The sequence below is a fragment of the Eptatretus burgeri genome, chromosome 8 (assembly GCF_056783735.1).
Source record: "Eptatretus burgeri isolate ZD-2024b chromosome 8, Ebu_testis_v1, whole genome shotgun sequence".
Lineage (NCBI taxonomy): Eukaryota > Metazoa > Chordata > Myxini > Myxiniformes > Myxinidae > Eptatretus > Eptatretus burgeri.
The window spans coordinates 36975643-36991196 of record NC_140968.1 but is presented as its reverse complement, the minus strand read 5'-3'; the positions used below and the strand labels follow the sequence as shown (position 1 = coordinate 36991196).

Sequence of the window (15554 nt, the reverse complement as noted above, 5' to 3'; positions counted from 1 at the left end):
CCAGAGAAGGTCAAGGGTTATGTTTGGAATAAAAAAAATTTTTAAGTTCAGCTTCCTGAGCAAAGGTGAAACTGGGTGGTTTTTGTTATTGCCATTGCCTTTCCACCAGTAGTTCACCAGGACTTTGTAATTTGGCTGCAGTGCTAGCAATAGCTCTCCTACTCTTCACAAAGGACACCATGGGGATCTTTAACATCCACCAACTAATGTCAGTAGAAGGAACATCCAGTGTATAACATCCATCCAGGGGACAGCACACACATTGATGAATCACCCTGCCTGTAAAACACTGGAATGACAGTTTATAGCTGGGTCAGGATACAAACCCAGACGAGACAGCTAAGAGCAAGCATGCATACCTCAAAAGGCCATCCTGTCAACCCAGGTCATATCATAATGCACTGTTAATAACCTGGTGTTAACTTAACAGTTATGTTGGATGGCTTAAGATCTTAGGGTATTAAGTTGGACCCCCTGTCACACCGTTAAATAATAAAACTAGAACGGGCACTCAGTAGAGCGCATACCTTCGCCAACGCTATATTTTGCCCCCCCACCCCCCAGAAACCGTTGATTGTGAGGGTATTTAATCCCATACCACATCTGCCATCTCATGTTTTATGATGGCTTAAAAATATTAAATTTCCTGCTGTTTGACACTGAATCACGTACATTGTACAATTTCTGTATGAACTCCCTGACCGTTTTGGGTGTCGGTGTCAAGTCAATCTGATGACAACTGGTCACATTATAAGAAATTATTTTCTGGCATTTTAGGGGCATTAAGCACACACGAGTTTCTGTTTTTCTCAATAAGTTATTTATTGTGAACAAACAAACATTCATTGTACAAAAATGACGATTTTGACCTTTTCATGACCTCGACCTTGACCTTTGAACTCTTCATTTTGTAATTGGTATTAGAGTGTGGGGAACAGAACAGTCAACATTTTGGTGTTGGTTTCATGCAAATCGGATAAGAATTGACCGTGTTATGACTAAAACCACACATTTGCAATGTCGTGACCCCCCCTGACCTTTGACTCCCAACCGCTCATAAGGGTTATTACGTCATTGTGTCATGTCACATATCACAAGATGGGGCATTTAATTCTGAACATTTTGGCAATAGTTGCATGCAAATTGGATACAAATTGACCGTGCAATGGTAAAAAGACGATTTTGACCCGATCGCTCCCAAAATCTAATCAAATGGTCCTCAGATAATAACCAATCATCCCACCAAATTTGCTGTGATTCAGTTCAATACTTTTGGAGTTATGTGAATAACAAACAAACAAACAAACAAACAAACACACACATTCACAAATAAATAAATAAATAAATAAATACATACATACACAGCGATCAAAACATAACCTTCGCAACAAAGTTTGCGAAGGTAACCTGGTGGGTTGAGTCAGCCTATCCTTCTGAGGTCGGCAAAACGAGTACTAGCTTACTGGTAACAAGGGGCACTGCATCAGCGGCACATCCACACTCCCAGAAAATGATGCGCCCAAGCAGCCACAGGCTACATACAAACAAATAATAAAATTGTGTTTTGTTTTAATTTGCTTGGTTGTTGAATTATAATTGTGCAGTACTATATATATTTTTAAAACAATAGTTTTTTTTTTTTTAACTCCATAGGTACAGTGGACTGTTCGCTGGGTATTCGGTGCTCGTGCGTGCATTTCTTCATGATAAAAATCAAAAGTTCAGCTTCCAACACACTCAGGGTTGAGCAATGTCATATTGAGACATATTTCTAACAACTAAATCTACTTGCTGTTTAAACAACCCCAAAAAAGTTATCCAGTTAAAAGAGTTATGAGCCTGAATGTTTAATGATGTTTAAAATTCCACGTATAACAAACACTGAAGTTTGGTTCCACATCATGCGAGTACTTACCTGTGGTGTGAGGTTCCGCAGGACCAGCCATGTGTTTGATCTGTTTGAAGATGATCCCTCTGCTCCCCACCCTGGCCCTGAGAAAGAAGAGGAAATGTATGGTGGAGAGGTTGTGGCAGCAAGGGGAGATGCTCAACAAATAAATTAAATGTCAGCATATAGCAGGAAAATATTATGAAGAAACAATTTTGAGCATTTTTTGAACAACAAAAATCAGTTGTATGTAAATTAACTGCCACTCCATCAATAAATCAAATGCAAAGAATGATTACATCATATATTTCAAGTAATTACACGTGTTTCTATGTGGCCCAGTGGCCATAACAATACAGTAATCCCCCGTTTATCGCGTGGGTTACGTTCCAAACCTCTGCGCGCTCAGTGAAAATCCATGATGAATGGACGGCTCCCCCCAAAAAATCGACTTGTCTGGTCTGGTCGGTTTGGCAGTGATCGGGTTCGAGGTGCCGGATATCGACTCGTCTGGTCAGTTTGGGAGTGATCGGGTTTGAGGTGCCTGAGATCAACTCGTCTGGTCTGGTCGGTTTGGCAGTGATTGGGTTTGAGGTGCTGGAGATCGACTCATCTAGTCTGGTCGGTTTTGAGGTGCTGGGTATGAGCAGTGCTCGTCCAACGGCGGCAAACCTTTTTCCTTCCCGAAGCATATCTAGCACCTTAACCTACTCCTGGAGCGTCAGAACCTTCCTCTGGCGCTTCGGTTCCTTGCCAGAAGCCTGAGAAGGTGCAGGGCGTTTGGGCGGCATCGTGGGGCTTGGAGAAAAAACGTAGAAAATATTTGAAGTTCACAAGCAAAACTTTGTCTCGTGCGTTGTGTGAGTGGTCGAGTGCCACGCGTTATAATTTATTGCTTAAATAATTCATATTTCATATATTATTACCGCGATATACCAGGGGAATCCACATAAAAATTAGTTAGGTTCCAAAGGAAAACCCACGATGAACCAGGGGTGCGATAGGTGAACCGCGATATAGCGGGGGATGACTGATATGAACACCTTATTTTACATCGTCATAAAACAAATTTAAGCGTTCTGTGATTATGTAAAATATTTGACCAATAGCAAGCTTCCAGAGTTTTTAGAGTAGAAGTTTCAAACCCACACTTCAATATCACCTCAGTGTGCTCAAGCTGTCTGCCAAACTTATGGCGACTTTTAGTTTTTCTGGAGAAGATTTGTTTTATGTTTGGGACAAAAAAATGTAAGATAGCCACTGATACAGGCCAAACCACCCTCCCCCCCATTATGATCAAGTTCCAAGAGTGTGATATAAACATGTGTAGATTGACATAGCCAGCTGTAACAGCATTTAAAAAGTTGTTTCATAAAAATTGGCAGAAATAGAGCAATGATATAAATAATAAAAATAAACCAATGTCACCCGCAGGGTGACCCGTATCTTGCCAAAAGGTGACCACGTGTGACTTCTTTAAGGTCACACTGAGGTGAACAGAGCTGCTCTCCACCAGGAGCGACTCCTTGAGGAATATCTGCCTACGAGAGATTCCGATGAGAATCGTTCTACAGAGTAACCATGAAAAATATGCTTTTGCCTCATAACGTCACCAAATGACGTCATAATGTCTCAAGCTTGACATATCTAGAAAGCACTCATCGAGGTGTTCAATTTGAGGTACTACACGATATGGTTCCTAAAACTTGAAAATTTGACCTTGGGGTCAAATATGTTTGACCTCAGGCGCTAACCATGAAGGTCAAGGCCAATCGCCACCAAAAATTAATCAGCTGAGCGCCAGACCATGAACTATATTCCCATGAAGTTTGAAGACGATCCGATCAAAATTACTCAAAAAATAAGGGTTTCGTCGACTCCCCTGATTTGCGACAAAGTGACCTTGACCTTCAAAATTTTATGCGCTGAAAGGGACCTCTATAGGCCTCTGATATGCGAAGTTACAAAAATTTCCAATGATAACTGTGCTCTGCAGAATTTTTTATATGTGATTACAGACAAACAAACAAAAAAAACAACAACAACAAAAAAAAAAACATACAAGCTGACTAACATATCTTGCAAAAACTTCGTTTTGGTAAGATAATAATCCTAATGTTACGAATTTGGAAGTTTACTGCACTCAACATACAGGTCCTATAGCTCAGTTATATCGATAAGTAAATGTGGATAGATAGCTTCCTTTTCCCTTGTCTAATGGGCATTAAATGTACGTGCGCTGTGCGTTATTTTAATAGTTAGGATTTTTACACCCCGTACAACAACAACAACATGCCTGCACCTCGCTTCCTCACACCGGCGCCATTGTCTACGTGCGTTCGACCACGTACGTGGGCGGAGTTTCTTCGGCCACCAGAGCTCCGACTCCGCCCCGGAGAGATGGAATGTTCCCCCCGACCAATGGGAGGCGTGAGACATCTCAGACACCGAAGTTCCCAAGGACCCTGGACCAATGGGAGGCGTGAGACATCTCAGACACCGACGTTCCCATGAACCCCGGACCAATGGGAGGCGTGAGAAGTCTCAGACATCGACTTTCTCACGAACCCCAGACCAATGGGAGGCGAGACGTCTCAGATGGTGATCCTTCCCACGACACCCCATCCCGCAGGAGAAATGCCATATAACAAACGCCAGGGCCTTGGAAAGAGTGTCAGCGTCAGGGTTGGGCGAACGGGTTCGAGGTGCCGGAGATCGACTCGTCTGGTTGGTCGGCTTAGCAGCGATCGGGTTCGAGGTGCCGGAGATCGACTCGTCTGGTCTGGTCGGCTTGACAGTGCTGGGTGGTCTCTCGTCTCGTCCACCTGGCGTCCGACGCTTTTCCTCCGTCCCTGGTGCTTGGAGTGGCATCGTTGCTGCGGGTTCGAGTCCCAAAGAGCCAGATCATCGAAGACCACACGAGGTGGACAGGTCCAAGCGCAGGCTCTGGTCTCTAGCTCACCTGTCCTCAAGCTGGAAGACTTCAATAAAGACCATTGGGATCCGTTTCTGTGTGTGTGTATCTGTGTGTGGGCCCGTCTTTAAGTAGCAACTGTTAAGTGCCTTGTACATTATTTGCATTTCATTTCTATTAGTCGTGATAACTCTGCTTCTTACGTGCTCCCCTCCTTCCCCACCTATTATAAATAAACCCATGTGTTCAATGTGTCAGTTCATTTTGTGTTTCCTTCCATTGGTTTAACACGGTGCGTGTTGGAGAATTAGCCAGGCTGTTGCTGCTGTAAAGGGATATTTGGACCGACGAAAGCTCGGTGACCGTCCGCTCGGGTCGCACACGGTTCGAGTACGCTAGCGACTCATTCCGTACGAGCATCGTCGAGGGTGAATTTCCCCGGAAGTTGGACGACGTGGGTATTTAGGTAAATTGAAATTGGCAATCAACACCACTGCACGTGGTCGACCTATTGGCGAATTTCGGTCCGATAAGGGACCCGTTGGCTCCGGAGTTATCCGGGGTGACGACCTATACATTTCAGGTGATCGGTGGAGCCGACCCTACTGCTCCATCTGGTGGTCGTGCTCGTTGCCGATACCCGGCCCCGCAACAATATAATGGGCGTAAGCCTGGAACCTCTAACACACTTTTCTTCGAACATCTGTTCATACTTCCGAAATCTTCACATTATGTGTTCCATGTATTTACGCAGGTGATAGCGGATTCAAAAAATCGAATATAGATAGAATTTTCAAAGAGGGAATCGATGACGTTACAATGAGCAGCGTTCAGTGGCAAACTGGCGGCTGGGTCCCAGACGACGTGCTTTACTTACAGTAACTAAGTCCATGAGTTCAGGACATTTGTTCAACTCAGCATTTACGACTTTTATCTTGCCATGTTGTTAATCTGTTGATGGAGGCAATATAAAAACGATGAATATGTCAAATCGTTCGTGTTACTCATCTGGCACTATGTGTCAAGGCCAACAATCTTAAGTGACCGGTCTCAAACGCTACCATGGGCACCCAGACACGCCACCAATATGAACTGAGCTGTTGAATGCGGCACAAAACATCCAAAGAAACTACCGTAACCGAGTATTGTGATCCGTCCTGTCCTCCATAACTGTCGTAGACGGGTATCTGCTCGTAAAAATAATCATAACAAGAGAATTCATAGCACACCTTACCCCACAGTCTGGAGGAAGAAGGAAATTGGCAGGGTCTGTGAGTGGCACATTTGATTGGTCAAGATGATGATAAATGGCATGTTATCCAGATACTGCTAAATGGAAGGGTTTTGAAAGTGCTAAGAAGGTGATTTGTGTTGTGCAGTGCTGAAGTGTATAACTCAATTGAATAAAGATTTTAAAGATTGTAGAAAATAAACAAAGTTTACTTCCGTTGATGCAGCATCTTTTACAGTACCCTATCTAAAATGTTACATTAGTTATTCATGCCTGTTGTTTGTGTCCTTTATATCGTCCTTAAAAAACATTAAATTTCCTGTTTGAAATGATTTTAAATTTTGTTTAACTGCCAGACAGGCAGACAGTATTAAAAAAAAAAAACTCACTCTCTGCACATGCACGATCAGCAAAAATACTGTTAAACTACAGATTAATTTTCTGATTCATTTCCCGATTTGTATTAAAAATAAAACATTATATTGAAATCAAGTTATTCCTTAATCAAAAACTGATGTTTGTAGATAGAAAGACAGGCAGAAAGACAAAGTGAAGCAACTGCTTTACCCTGCTTTTCACTTCGTGTGCATAGGGTAATATTCCTATGAAGAACAATCGGCTTCCCACCTATCAGCCTCACAATAATAACAAGAGTGCAAGTGAGCACAATATAAGCCAGAACAAGAAGGTATATACAGAATTGTGCTACTACATGGAAAACAGCATCCTGGTTGCCATGGCAACCACTTTAGATGACGAACGTATGTCGCGACACACCGTCTCCACAGTCTGTACCTATGTACCAAATATGAAACGTGAAAGTTGAAAACTTTGGGAGTTAGAGTGCAGACAGGTACGGACGGACGACCGGTATCACAACATACACCCCAATATATATATATATATATATAAATATATATATAAATATATATATATATATATATATATATATATATATATATATATATATATATATATATATATATATATATATATATATATATATATATATATATATATATATATATATATATATATATATATATATATATATATATATATATATATATATCGGGCGTATAAAAACAAGAGAGTTGGTGTCAAAGCCACCCAATGCTCACCTGTTTAAACATTTATCGTTTGTAGCTTGCCTGTTTGAAGAACAGAGAGCTATAGCGATACCCCCAGCATGAGCGTCAGCGTGAAAATGTTAAAGTTTTTGGTGCAAGTTATTTTTTTCCTTTCTAATGTTTTTATCTACCACACTATTTTTTACTGATTACAATATACAAATACATATATTGCTTTAAAATTATTTTGATCAGACTTCACTGCAATGCTTTATAAAAAATATTATTAGACTAGTCTTTTAAAAATGATAAATGTATAAACAGGCGAGCATTGGGTGGCTTTGACACCAACTCTCTGGTTAAAAGACTAGTCAAATAATATTTTTTAAAAAGCATTGCAGTAAAGTCTGATCCAAATAATTTTAAAGCAATATATGTATTTGTATATTGTAATCAGTAAAAAATAGTGTGGTAGATAAAAATATTAGAAAGGAAATAACTTGCACCAAAAACTTTAACATTTTCACGCTCACGCTGACGCTGACGCTCACGCCGCGGGTATCGCTATAGCTCTCTGTTCTTTGAACAGGCGAGCTAATAAAAACGACAGCAACAACAAAAGGCTTTCAGCCATACTGACTTGAGTCATCTAAAACCCATGGGAAAAAAAAACAAAACCTATTGATATCGATATACCGGGATATCGATATCGGAAAAAAAAACATGGTACCGACAGAGCTTAAGTGACCCCAAGCATGCTGGGATGTTACATGCTAAATTAACACATCGGCCATACCTGTGTGGAAGCTGTTAGTTACTTGGTGTCCCTAATTTCCCAGGCGTTTCCATTTTTTGTCCACCACCTGTACATGGATTGTTTACAACTTGTATCTTGGGGCCTCATATGTCATTTCTCTCAGCCATGGCTTCAAATGTGATGTGCAATATTGCCTCTGACACCCTTACGACCCAATTGTGAACATTATTCGACGCATAACCCCATTCGTAACACACTCGCCTCTAAGCTGTCGAGCCTGGGTTCAAATCCTGACCCAGCTATAAACTGTCTTCCCAGTGTTTTACAGGAAAAGTGATTAATGTGTGCCATCCCTTGGATGGACGTTAGACTGCAGCAGTGTTTGCCAGCATAGGTGGGTGAATGTGAAAGATCCCACGGTGTCCTTCGCGAAGAGTAGGCAAGCTATCAACGAATTCCAAATTCCTGTTCTAACCTTAATCGAATGTGAGGCCTGGGCAGCTGGCTCGTGAAAGACTTGAGCCAAGCTTCCGCCAAGAACGTGGGAATAATTGTGGCCGTTAAAGAATAATAACAAGAAGAACAAGAAGAAGAAGAAGAATATTAACCCACCGCCATCCGCATGACCCACTGCCTGCACACAACGTCTTCTACGTTTAATGGCAATTGGTGAGGAGAAAGTGGGACAGGGAGTGGAAGGGAAGATGAGGTCAAATGGCATGCTTGTGTCAATAGGAAATAGAGATGAAAGCCATTACATGTAAATGTTCAGGAAGTTTGGAGCAGTCTGTGTAGTTTGATGCAATGGGGACAGTCTCCAGCTACAGTTCATACTGGGATATGTCTTTGGAAGCTGGATTATTGGCACCACTTCAAAGGAAGAGTCAAAAAGGTTTTCTCCTGTTAAAATGTTTCAGAGCTAAAAACAGGACTAATATTCTAGTTGCACCAGAAAGCTCCCTTTCATTAGGTGAAGGAAATTCTGGCTGGAGTGCAGCAAATAATAAACTTTTTGATGTGAACTTAGGAAAGCCGTTGAAGGACTAATATTCCAGTTGCACCAAAAAACTCCCTTTCATTAGGTGAAGGAAATTCTGGCTGGAGTGCAGCAAACAGTAAACTTTTTGGTGTGTACTTCGGAAAGCCGTTGAGTGTAATGCAGAATTTGGTGCGCTGCATGTTTAATCTGAAAATAAATGTGAGAACAGTTATTATACCACACAATAAAAAGACAGAGCATTACCTGTAAGGCCCAGAGAGCCACCACTCCATGGTGAGCTTCCCTTGGGATTTGGAAGGCCAGGGGGTGGTCGAGAGGGAGCTGTGCTGGTCTTTGCAGGAAGTGGTACCTTCCAAAGTTCATGGGCCAATGTGGTGGGTGCATGGCTGGTGGGCCAGGGCCTGGTCTTTAACTCACCTGGCTTGCCTGGACAGAAGAAGAATGAGGCAGAAAGTCAGTCAACCATGCGTATCAATACAAGGAAATACAAGGAAGTCAGACAGAGGTGGAGGCCACTCAGCCCATGATGCCTGCGCCACATCAACACCACACTAATTTATCAACACAACATCCAAAGAAGAAAATGTAAAAATATCTATTCAAAAAAAAATTAAGTGTTTTTTGTATATTTTTCATTTTTATTTTTCCTCAAGGGAAGGGGCTTGGGCTTTGTTAAAAAACACACATCAACCACAGAACACCCCTTGATGATACCCCCACCAACAGCACTCTGTGCACATGCACACAATCACCCATCAGTGCTCAAGGTACCTAAAAGTCCTGCCAACATCCCAATACCCCTCTATCTCCATAACTTCCAGGTACCTATCTAATTCTAATTTAAACTTATCTACTGTTTCTGCTGCCACTACCTTTCCATGGAGACCATTCCATGCATTAACTACTCTTTGAGTAAAAGTCCCCTGCCTTACTACCATCTTAACTCTCCTCTTCTTTACTCTCAGGCTATGGCCCCTGGTCCTCTCACCGTCTACTCTGTTGAATAATTCTTCTGCACTTGTTTTATCTAAACCTTTCATTATCTTAAACATCTCTATCATATCTCCTCGTAATCACCTCCTTTCCTGTCTATAAAGCAGTCTCCTTAAGCCACAACTCTTAGCTAAGTTTAGCGAGGCCCGGAATCAATCGAGTAGCCCTGCGCTGAACCCTCTCCATGGCATCTATGTCCTTCCTGAACTGTGGTGACCAAAACTGCAAACAATATTCCAGATGTGCCCTGACTAAATTGCTGCACAATGTTAACACCACCTCTTTTGATTTATAAATGATCCCCCTCCGAATACAACCTAAAACCCGATTTGCTTTACATATAGCTGCCTGGCATTGTGCTGCCTGCTTACCTCCCATATCTATTACCACCCCCAGATCCTTCTCCTGTGTGACACACTCCAAAATTACCCCTTGCATCATGTAATCTATTTTCATTGTTCTTTCCCATCCCCACACCTTACACTTTCTCAGGTTAAATTCCATCTGCCAATATTTTGCCCAATCTATACAAGTGTCAATACTTTCCTGAATCTGATCACCACCCCCTCTGCTATCCACCTTACCTCCAAGCTTTGTGTCAGCTGCTAATTTGGAAAGTCTGCTCTTCACCCCACTAACCAAATCATTGATGTAAATAATGAATAGTAACGGTCTGTCTGAGTACCGATCCCTGAGGTACCCCACCACTTACAACCTCCCAGAAAGACATCCTCCTGCTCACAGCCACTCTTAGCTTCCTATCAAGAAGCGAGTTTGCAATCCAATTTGTTACCTGACCAACCACTCCATAAGCCCTCACTTTGGCTAACAACCTCTGATGTGGTACCTTATCAAATGCCTTCTTAAAGTCGAGATATACTATGTCCACTGTCATTCCCTCATCCACCCAATCAATCAGACAGTGCTTCATAGAACTCAAATATTTTTTTAGACAGGAACTGCCTTTGGTAAACCCATGCTGACTACCTTTAATTCGTTTGTATTTATTTAAACTAGAAGCACCAGCTCCCTACGGGAGCTGTCAAGGGTTCATGTTAATGCCTATTTTACTCCAAGGGATCCCAGGATTACACACCCAAAAATGGTTGCAATCGGTTCAGCTGTTTTTGCGGTACCTGGGAACAGACAGATGGACGGACGGTGAATTAGGCCAAAAAAAAAAATGTTGCATTGGCGTAACGGGTCACTGAAAAATAGGGTAGGTCGGTCGGGATTTTTTTATTTTTATTTTTTTTTTCCTAATAAATCCCTCCCAAAATCTCCCCCGGCTCGAGTACCACCCTTTTTGTCGGCGGGTTCTGTCCGAAACACTTCCGGGTTTTTGCGATCGCGATCGCAATCAACAAGATACTTGAAAACGATAGCAAAACAACAAAAATAGCAATAAAATAGGGTCGGCAAAATTTTTCGATAGCAAAAAAACAAAAAAAAAAAAAACGTAGGGTCGGCGGAATTTTTAGGGTCGGGCGGGTTACGCCAATGCAACATTTTTTTTTTTTTGGCCTTATAGTAAGATGGTTCCTCATCTGGTCCCTAATTAATGTAATTACCTGTAATTGTGGGTCATATTTTTTTTCTGCCTGTGGCACTCCAATCACAGTTTTGGATGATAGAAAATAGCAAAACTGATTCCTCATGTCTTACCGGCCACTGCAAGTGCGGCAGTCGGGCTCGTGTGACAGTATCCACCGGAGGCACTGTAGGACCAGGCACTAGAGGAAGGCAGCGCGGTGTTCAGGGAGGAAGTGTGCCCTGCAAAGGCATCAAACAATTAAACAATGGAATTACATTCTGCAAATAGGATAAGAGAGGAAGGGGGTAGATATACATTTTTGGAGATTATTCATGAAGTACATATTTGTAAATGAATTAATTTGGTCACAATCCAGATGTCACAGAATAAGCAGGCACAGCAATGTTACCGGGACTCTTGTCACGTAAGAAGACATCCCGCAGGGCTGAGGTGCCCAATACGCTGCCCGGGGTCATGTTTGGGTCATTTTCGGGGTCGATGCTTTGAAGACCACCCCACGGCTCACCCGGGCGGAATTCTAAGGGTGAGAAAACAGAAAAGCAAAAGAAGACAGTTATTAGGCAGTGAAAATAAATATTAATAGAATGGATGTTGAGCAAGATAGCAACTCTATGTTAACAGTCCATTGTTGTTAAATGAGCCTTCCACATACCTGGTGGCCAGCTGGTATTGCTGTTGGTCCCATTGGAAAGTTTATTGCCTGAAGGCTTGTCACGTGACCACGAGTCGCTAACGGTGACAGAAGGCTCAGCGGGGGAAGGGCAATCATTAGGTAGCTCATAGTGATTGAAGGGGGCTTCATCCATGGAAGGTTTAGGCGGTGGTCCGACAGCAAGGGATCCTGTGGGAAGTGATGTTAGCCGTTTGGTGAGCAACACGTCCTTTCTCGTCAAACTAACAATGGATGACATGTTGACATGTCGACAATGTTCCACAATGCTCCTAATAATTGTTATATCTACAATGCTCCTCATAAATTCTCGAAATTTTTTTTGTTGTTGTTAAGCAGTCAACTAAAAATACAACTACTGGACTTGTAGCTTATCTGGGCCCAGACCTAATGTTGTAACCCAAATTTGGTAGCATTCTGACTGGTGGGTCTGGAGAAGAAGATTTTTGAAGACATTTACTAAGTAGGCAATTTTGACCTCCTTGAAGTCATCTGAGCAGAACGAGCTTTGCAATCCCCTTTACCAGTCAGGAGCGGAACATTGCTGCCAAATTTCAGCCAGATTGGCCCAACGGTTTGGCTGGAGAAGTGGAAACAGGAGACGAACAGACGGTGCATGATGACAATACCTTATCTGGAATTCCAATTCCATATAAGCAAATAATACATATAACGATGCTGATTATAAAGTGGTAAACAATGATGTCACAACGCATTGTGCACATCTGAAGTGCACACCGTTCTGGATCGGTGCCATGCCCACGATTGACAGATTGATGTTATTGAGTGGCTGTGAATCGATATTTTAAATCCCTTCTCCAATCGATTGGTGTCTCGAATGGCACAGCATCCTGTCATTTTAAAACTAATGATGAGCTCCCATGTGCTCATTCAACAAGGCATAGACGGTTATAAAAAAAGCATTTCATATTTGCCTGGGTCTGTGAAAAGCAAGTTTTACACAAAATGCATTACAGAGAGTCCTCAGGTTATAAGGGGATTCCGTTCGGAACAATTATTCATGCAGAAGTAAATCGATCGGCCGTTAGCTCAGTGTTTTCAATAGTGATACTTCACATTAAAATTTTTTAAATTTAACTGACGCTTTGATGCACTCGGGTACGCCTGGAACATATGACGTCAAGACGTACTTCACCAAGGAGGTGGTACAGTAGATTTTAACTTTTAACCTCAGCAGTGTACGAGTGATCGCATTTCCATTTGCACTCGTGGCTGTTTCTAAAACAATTTGTTACAGTCTTACAACAATTATTTTGAAAGGTTACGTTGGTTCTCTTTGCGAGTTTCAAAGCAAAATAAATTTGATAACACCCCGATTTCCAAATTAACATTTGGGAACATATTTCCCAAATTACCAAGCCAATTTTTTTTCTCCCCATCACATGATGTTTGACTGCTGTTTATAAAGAATGTTAATGCACATCTCCTTGAAACATCTATAATGGCACGTTGTTTTGTTTTTTAAAATTTGTTTATTGAAATCTGCCCGAAACAAGGATGAAAGGTACTCAAGGTTTTAATCGGTAATCGGCACTGACTTCAATCTGCCGATGCCGATTAATGATAAGATATCGGCTTAGCAATGTATAAGTGTGTGTGTGTGTGTGTGTGTGTGTGTGTGTGTGTGTGTGTGTGTGTGTGTGTGTGTGTGTGTGTGTGTGTGTGTGTGTGTGTGTGTGTGTGTGTGTGTGTGTGTGTGTGTGTGTGTGTGTGTATACACTATATGTGAAGGTGCACAGTGGTATTCTGGATTGCCCAGGTATTTTTGACATAAAATCCTTCCTTTTCTCTAACGACCTCATCTCAGATCAACAATTCGGATTCAGAGCAGGCCAATTTACATTGCACATGCTGCTTCTAGTCTCCCAACAATGGATGGAGGCCATCAATATCAGACATGAGATCAAGGCAGTCTCTATAGACATATTTCAAAAGTTACATGCAGTCTGGCATCCCACCTTGCTCTCAAAGCTGTCCAACAATGGCATCCAAGGCCAACTCGAAACATGGTTCACTGACTTCCTCTGTGGTGAATTGAGGTGAATTGAGGGACATGACGCGGGATCACATGTTGTGCGTCTCGCGTATAAGGGGAGGTCTCCGCGGCACGAGTGGTTGTCCCCGGGGCATTGCCATTTACATCGGCTGTTCACTTGATGCTCGTTAACTGAAGGTGCTCATTGACTGGTGAGAATGGAGATTATATCGAACTCCGTGCTTACGCGGATTTAGTCTGCAATGATTAATCGCACATGTATACGTTACTGCTTATGTACTCCTAGCTGAACCTGTATTCCCCGGTGTGCCCACAGAAGCGGCTCCAATCAAATGGAATAAAGCCTAAACACTGAAGGTTCTTCTCTCGCTCTCATTTCAATTTATTCCATTTAGTTTTCTCGGCTCTCTCAACCAACGATGGACAAGATCTACAAACCAGAGAGGTTCGACGCAGACCCAAACGCGACTGACGCAGAAATGAAATGGTCGCATTGGTTCTGTTCCTTCTCACACTATCTGACCATCATCGAGGAAGGAGCCGACAAATTTGCCGCTCTCGTGAATCATGTCTCGCCCAGCGTGTACAGGCTCTTCTCGGAGTGCGACACTTACGAAGCAGCGATCGACGTGCTGCAAGCGCTCTACGTGAAGCCCAAGAACGAGGTATACATACGACATCTTCTCAACACACGCAAGCAAGCAGCCGGGGAGACAATCGATCAGTTCCTGCAAGCTCTGAATCAGCTGGGAAAAGACGGCAGCTTCCGGGCCGTAAGTGCCGAGGAACACCGAAAGGAAGCCACACGGGAGGCATTCATCCAAGGACTCAGATCAGCCCACATACGGCAACGCTTACTAGAGAAAGCGCAACCCACTCTTGACAAGGTAGTCGATCAGGCACGAGCGATGGATACGGCTCAGCAGCAATCTGAGTCATTTGGGACACCGATGCTGCTAATGAACGCTGCTACGATGGGAACCCAAGGAACCCCACTGGCACAGACACAGCCAGACATAGGGGATGGAGAAACACCCGAGGAGCCGGATACCCAGGCCACGTCAAACTCCTCAGCAACTGCTCCGGTTGGTAAATGCTTCTTTTGTGGGTACAAAAGGCACCCTCGTCAAAAATGTCCCGCCAGAGATGCCACATGCATGAATTGCGACAAGAAAGGGCATTATGCCAGGGTATGTAAATCTACTCTAAGGAGAAATAAACCCACTTCTGCGGCTCTCTACTCGCAAAATAAATTAACTGCAGCCTCTCCGGGGAATCTATCCAAGGCTATCATCAACGTACGAATTAACGGGCATACGGCTGAGGCACTGATTGATACCGGTAGCTCTGAAAGTTTCGTCAACAGCTCGCTAGTGAAGGGCAGGAAATGGGTAATCCACCCGACTGACAATACGGTATGCATGGCCGCCACCTCACTACAATCCCGCGTACGAGGGTA

General features: G+C 42.8%; 1 protein-coding gene across 7 annotated transcripts in view; it reads right to left on the bottom strand.

The window, feature by feature from the left end:
• LOC147021538 (trinucleotide repeat-containing gene 6C protein-like) overlaps positions 1-15554 on the bottom strand; it is a 181465-nt gene that overhangs the window by 28554 nt on the left and 137357 nt on the right. For all 7 annotated transcript variants that reach the window (XM_085891568.1, XM_085891566.1, XM_085891572.1 and 4 more), the window contains 5 exons: positions 12061-12249; positions 11797-11925; positions 11519-11626; positions 9104-9286; positions 1916-1992 (listed from right to left, as the gene is read on the bottom strand). In XM_085891568.1, coding sequence (XP_085747694.1) covers positions 1916-1992; positions 9104-9286; positions 11519-11626; positions 11797-11925; positions 12061-12249 — 686 coding nt within the window. The remainder of the gene's footprint in view (positions 1-1915; positions 1993-9103; positions 9287-11518; positions 11627-11796; positions 11926-12060; positions 12250-15554) is intronic.